General features: G+C 37.5%; 1 protein-coding gene across 1 annotated transcript; it reads left to right on the forward strand.

Annotated features, from left to right (window-relative positions):
- Positions 1–339: 339 nt before the first annotated feature.
- LOC145099032 (histone H2A-like) lies at positions 340–1,181 on the forward strand. The gene is made up of 2 exons (XM_079036619.1): positions 340–541; positions 937–1,181. The coding sequence occupies exons 1-2, from the start codon at positions 340–342 to the stop codon at positions 1,179–1,181; spliced, it is 447 nt and encodes a 148-aa protein (XP_078892745.1).
- The last annotated feature ends 6,165 nt before the right edge of the window (positions 1,182–7,346 follow it).

Below are 7,346 nucleotides of genomic sequence, written 5' to 3' on the forward strand. Positions count from 1 at the left end.
TTTAATTGAGATGATGGTGACTGTATGCTAAGGTAAGGTAAACTTTTTTGGGGTATTACTGTTGTTAGTTTTAGTCCATTGAGTCATCACACCTTTTATTCATCACATACGCCAGTTGGAGCTCATTGTTTGTTGTGTATTATGTACTGCTTACATTATGTTCTTTGGTACCAAGTACAGTGTGTTTTTCTCTAGCTTCTTCAATGAGCAATTTGTTATGAAATGCCAAAAACGCCCCTAACTATATAACATAACAAACTAGTAATATTAAATGCCCAAAATGCCCCTAACTCCTTCTAGTATGCAGGTGGAGGTGGAGGTGCTGCACATTTGATGTCAATGGTAGACAATGTTGTTGCTGCTGCTGCAGCTTCCCTTCGCATGGTAGAGACAATTCAACACATGCCCTACATACAAGTTTGCCCAAAGAACCCTGTGAATTTCAATGTTGACAATGTGAGAGTTGCAAAACTTGTAGGGGGAGGTCTACATAACTGCACAACAGTTAAAGGAATGGTCTTAAAGGGTGATACTGTAGGAAGTATAAAGAAAATAGACAAGGCATAGATGAGTGCTTCTTCTTGAACTTTCTTTTTTTAATCATCATGAACTTTTCTACTAGGCATGAGCAAAAGGACCGAACCGGCCCGACCCGGACTCGAACCAAGAACCGACTTCGGCGAAAATCAAGAACCGAACAAGCCCGACGGTTCTACCGGTTCTGGTTTTTGCTGGTTTTTTGATTTCAGAACCAGTCTTCGACAAATAGCAACATATTTGCGTTAGGGATATTGTAAATTGATGTTAACTTGCTTGATTATGAATTTAACAAAGAAAATGGAGCTTAGATCTGATTTCTAAAAGCTTTGTTTGTTTGATATAGATTATAATTCATGGATTATTTTTATAATATGCTTGATTGTTGTTTACTACAAGTGCTAGAGTTAGCTGGAAATGCGGCTAGAGACAACAAGAAAACCAGAATCATTCCAAGGCATCTTCTGTTGGCCATTAGAAACGATGAGGAGCTTGGGAAATTACTGAGTGGAGTTACGATTGCTCATGGTGGTGTTCTTCCAAATATCAATCCTATTTTGTTGCCAAAGAAGACTACTGCTAAGGAGCCATCAAGTCCTTCTAAAGCTGCTAAATCTCCAAAGAAAGCTAAGAAGGCTGAATAGATTAAGCTGTTTGAATTTTATCATTTTGTGAGAAATATAGGAATGGGGAGAATTGTATTTTGAAGATGTATTTTACCAAAATACATAATGCTAAACACCGTGGATTGTGAAATTGTTTGTTGGTTTTGTCAGGTGGTTGTGATAGCTGGTGGTGTTGATACAACTGCAACCGATACCAAAGGAATTGTCCTCATTCACAGTGCTGAACATGTATTAAGTGCTATTTGGATTAAGTGTGATGTCAAAAAAAGTATTTGATAAAATAATGGCATGCTTGAAAAAATAATATAAAAGTTTGGTTATTAATGTGGAAAGACTTTTTCTATCAAGTTGTCAAAAGCAAACACTCCTCTATATATTGCTTAATATATCAAGTCATGTTTTCATTATGTAATAAAGACACAACATTCAGGGGAAAAAAGTTGATTTCCTTCTTCTACACATGTTGGGGCAGATGAGATCATTTATAATTAAGAATGACATTCAAATACTTGATTGTTAGTGTGAAATTGATCTAATGCATCAAAGTGTGGGAAGTTTTAATATCCTTTGTTGTATTGTTTAGGAAGAATATGTAGACGTTTAGTATAATAAGAAAGCATATTTTCGTTTACATTAGCTTGAAAATTATGCAAAAACTAAAGAAGCAAAGGCTGAAGAGCTGATCAAAGCAGTTGCAGACTCGGTTGCAAAGGTTACTATTAATGGAGCAGCTGTAAGAGAGATGGATCTGCACTTCTATGAACGTTACAAGTATGAACTATCAACTGCATTTTATAATTTATATTTTTATATATTCAATTTTTTTGTATATTATTATTATTTAATATGTGTGATTCATTCATTTACATAATCATGGTCTTAAAAATGGGCTCTAAATTTGAGCTTCGCCGCTTTTGCCGCACAACTGGTGCTATTGCTCTTGTAAGCATCATGTTTTAGTGTTTGTTTGAACTTTGAATATATATAATTGCTAATAATTTATATAATTGCAGTTCAAGCTTGGTGTTGTGAATCCTGATGATTTTGGATATGTTGACTCCGTTACTGTTTGGATAAATTATATTTTTATTCCTTGTATTTTTTAGGCTTATGCAAGGACAGTAGAATTGTGCCACTGAAATTGAATTAGCAAGAAAACTGAAGGAGTTTTCTTTCTCGGAGACAGGGTGGGTAATCTGAATGATTAGTTTTTGTTTTACTAAATTTGTTTTTTGATTGATGATTGATATGATGTAGATTAGATCAGTATGCAATTGGAAAATTTGTAGAGATCTTTGAAATGATACAAAAAAAGATTAGCTGAGAATGTTGGGCTTAATGCAATGGAGATCATATCTACTCTATATGCGGATCATGCCAATGGAAATGTCAAAGTTGGTATAGATTTGGATGAAGGAGCATGGAAGTATGTCTCCACATTAAAGGAAATCATATCATTATTTATTGTGTTGTGTTTGCAGGGTAGATGAAAGCGAATAACTCTGGAGTTAGAAGAGGAAAAGAAAGCTCAAGCTGAAAGAGATAAGATGCTGCAAATGCAAGTGTTGCATTCTTCATTTCAATTGTTAGTATGAAACACATAGTAGATTAGATGAATGCAAATTTATATATTGTAAGAAATAGAATTGTATAACATTAAATTTTATGCAATGGATTGTATTTTTGTATATGGTACTTTATTTCTATTATGAGACATTAAATGCAAATTTAATTTAAAAACTAATAAATATATAAATATATTTTTTTAAACATTTAAATTTACGATACGCAAAAATGTGTTTCATCTTCATTTATGACATGGCCTTTCTTGACAGGGGTTTTAATGATACGCATTGTGTGTCATAAATGCGCATTGTAAATGTGTGTCACAAAAACGTGTCGTCTCTCGTTATGACAGGGCCTTCCTTGATGCGCATTTGCGCGTCATCTGAGCGTTTTACGACACACATTGCGCGTCGTAAAAGGCTGTTTTTCTAGTAGTGTAACCAATATACCGGATTTCCAACCGGTTGCTGAGACTAATAGCCTTGCACAGTCATACCATACGACTTCCAAACGAGGACCTTATTTGGCATGAACTATCATAGCTTGCATGCCATAATGGCTCTAACAATGACCCTGATCCAACCCAACATAACCAATCATCAAACCTGATGTAATAAAATTCACTTTGCTATATGTGAATCCTACATGCCCAGTTGTAGTCTTATATCACAATCGGCCTCATACGACCCACAACCTTCCTTAATTCCATGAATGTTGTGGCCTTGCCACAGTCTCACGACCTAACCTACCTTGGTCTAACCCCACCTAGAGGAACTACGGGCCAATCATAAATTTACCATGCTCTCATAGTTGCTCAAGAACTAGGTGAATGCTACAGGCCACCCCATAGTCTTACAACACTTCCACACTACCTGTTAACCTAGTGAATGCTACATCCACCCCACAGTCTTACAACACTTCCACACTCCCCGCATCGCTCCTCACATGGTGAGCTTAGTCCCAGACAAAATCTTTATGTAACCCATCTCATGTCGTGGCAATCATTTTTCTCCAAAATCCAACCTTTTGACTCCTTGAAACCCTAATTCGATTCGTCCTGGAATAACGAGTGTTACATGATGCATCATTGAACAAAACATGCTCGCGTCCAACCAGGAAATGAGATAAACTATTGAACGCTTGACCTAAATCGAAATTAATAAATCCAACACCCTCAGTCCCCTTACACTCCATAAGATCTTATCTGTCGGACTATGAAAAATTCACACTTCCCAACACAATGTTCCTCGGGCCGACTTTGTTCCTTATTTATTATAACCTTACCAAAAGGGTGAAGTACTAGTGGATCAAACGAAACGAAGAACCTCCACCACTAACAAAACATTCTCCTAATAACCAAAACAAGACCGCACACCTTAAATGAAGCTGAAAAAAATCCACCAATGCACAATAGAACTTCCAAATTTGGAGAAGAATTCCAAAAATTACCAAAAAATGTTTCCAACACCCTGGTCGAATCAATCCCAAAACCAACACAACCGACGTGACCTGCCAAACTAGACTCTGTGTAGTTCCATGGTCACACCCTAAAAAATGAATAACATTATTCTGACATCTGAATTCTCAATAACCAAGGACATCTGCTAACTCAAGCCTACTAACACCAAAAGTTCCACAACCAAACAGTCGAGAGTACATACACCGAGACCATGATATAAATATTACATAACTCGATGAATGTTGACGCATCAAGTGTACCCTCAACTAGTACCGCCCGGAGGCCCTCGGATAGCTACCAGACGCTGATGAGGAAATAAGTGACCAATCGATCAAAAATGGATCGTTAACTAAACCTAATGATCCCTTGCACTGATGAACAAATCCCATGCAAGAATACATGTACCGAATTCTGAAGTTGGTCGACATATCAACAACTGCCCATCAATGACCATAAATGAAAAACCCATACTGTGAGCTAACCTCTTCCCTTATATTTGGTGCCCAACCTAAGCAACTCAAATGCTCATTTCTCAAGATCCTTAGTGTTTCCAGAAGAAACCACTGACTGCAAATAGTTCCTTACCCCATAAATTTATTTTAAGAGAAAGTCATATGTGTTCATGAAGGGACAAGCCTGATGACAACTTACTCTGTACTCACAATTTGGAAAATTATTAATTCTCTACGACCATGGAGGACTCCAACGGAGTCTTGAGAAAAGCAACAAGAAACTTCCTAACCATGAGCACTTTGATGTTAGCCCACTTTCCTTCCATTATGCGACAATAAACCAAAACCAAAATCTAGCATACCTGAACCGTAGATTCGTTTGACCCTTTGTGTTGAAATCATAAAAATCAAATTGGCTGATGAACCTTCAACCAGAACACCCAATTCTCCCCTACTTAGGGTTCAAACCATCATCCAATGCTGACTATAACATCCAAGCTTCATACCGGTTCAGCCAAAAACATACCAACCTTGACCTTCAGAGGCCATAACACAAAAAGATGATCCTTCGAATGATAATCAACCAATCTGAAGGAAACTCTTAATCGCAGATGGAGACCTCAGGAACTTCTCTTAGAATCGCCACTATAATCTTAGCGAAATTGATCAAACTACCTTTGGATTGACGAGGCACTTTATGAAATGGACTTCATGCAACCAAAAATTGCATTTGAAGAATTTTCCTACAACCTTATTCTCCCCTGAAGCTTCAAGAACTCCCTATAGACAATCAAATAATAGCATCGAAAAACTCAGCATATAATAAAACTCTCCTTTCCGAATCAAGAACATCTCGAACCTCCTAGGATACACCCAATCTTCTAAAATATGTTTCATTTATCCTACTTGAGACATGACCTTCACCTAGGCCAACATACCAAAAAAATAGTTGAGCCTCGAATATTCTATTGTTGGAAGACGGAAACGATTCACCACGAACCAAACAATACTCCCTTGAGGTAGAAACAGATGTGGAGAACGTCCTCCCTTTCTCCCATCCATCTACGGACACATCTCTGATCCCTTATCCCTCAAACATGGGAGGCTGGAAGAACATAACCCGGTCGTAGAGAATGATATCCCAAGCATCGACCGACCACCTATCCTCATGATACAATCTTTGTATCAATCATCATATTCGCACCCTACATGAGTCCCGCGACTCATATTGGGACCACTTCTAACAAGGTCTTTGACACCTTAAGATCAACTAACTCGTATGGGTCTGCACCATCAGGACTGAACTGCCATGGTCGCTAGGCCCGATCAAGTATTAAATTTGTCCTCATCCAGAGCAACAATAACCGAAACCAACATCACGAGGACGAGCTACAACTAACTCTAGTGCTATACCATATTATCTACCAACAACTAGCCCCCTAACATCCTTGTGACTTTTCCTGACTCTCATACGGATCCTGTGATTCCATTAGTACGAGCCCATACTACCTTCCACACCTATCCTCATTTGATTCAGGAATTATCCTAAAGTTCTAGCTCACTACACTCGATCATAACCAGGTGTACTAGCATACACCTATTTGCTCAAAAGATCGATGAATTCCCTAGGTCGCTAGGCCCAAAGAAACTAGGATACTCTTACATCCTATACTCACCCCCTCAAGAGTAGCTAACAATTCCTTAATTTTTTCGGAACTCTAGCAACCGCACCCAAATCATGAAACTTCCGCTAACCCTGTAGCTTCATTGTGTATGCTAATCATACATAACATTGTATTTGATAGATACTCGAATAATAGATTCTACCCTAAGTCCACAACCAGACAAGGAACGTGAAACTAGGCTAAATCAAACATTCTCAAGCTATAAAATCTTAATTATGTATAACCATAATGCATACACTAAACAACCATGATATAATGTCAGTTTTATATAACATATCAAGAAATCCCTTAGGTTATCAGACATCAAAAATCAGGCAATTCTATCATGCAATTCCTAAAAATCCCTAACCTATAATCAAGCATGCATTTCTAACATATCATCAGTACACATAGAACAGATGTGGGTATTCTGGGGAAACTTTCTCTTGAGCTCCAGCTGATCGAACAAATCACATCCTCTCCTTTGATTATTTTAAATTCAATTATGAAAATTTTTTGCAGTTTCATAGTTTGAGTCTGGAATCATATAAGTGTTTATCCAATTCTCTCAAACACGGGCTCTGATATCAACTTGTAACATCCCAAAAACCATAATTTTTTCATTTCTATAAAACATTTCCATAAAAAAATAAGTTATAGAACATTGTTTCAATTTAATATCAAAATGTATCAAAACATATATCAATTGGAGGATGTGTACGATCATGCCTTCACCTTATCCCTATCATCTGAAGTACCTGAAACATGGAAACCAACAACTCTAAGACAAATCTTAGTGTGTTCCCTCAAAATATCCCACATAATAATACACATACAATACATGCACACAAGGCCTACAACATAGGGCTGGACCGCCACTTGAACCCTCAACATTCAGCTGGATTGCTCTCGAGCCTTTAGCATTAGCTGGACTGCTCCCTTTTGGGCCTATAGTATCAATAATATCACCCTAGGTATCTTGGCCTTCAACATAAAGCAGGACCTCCTCAACCCAACCACATTATGTTGACATATGAAAACA

This window comes from Lactuca serriola, chromosome 4, assembly GCF_051521515.1.
Source record: "Lactuca serriola cultivar US96UC23 chromosome 4, Lser_US96UC23_V15, whole genome shotgun sequence".
NCBI lineage: Eukaryota > Viridiplantae > Streptophyta > Magnoliopsida > Asterales > Asteraceae > Lactuca > Lactuca serriola.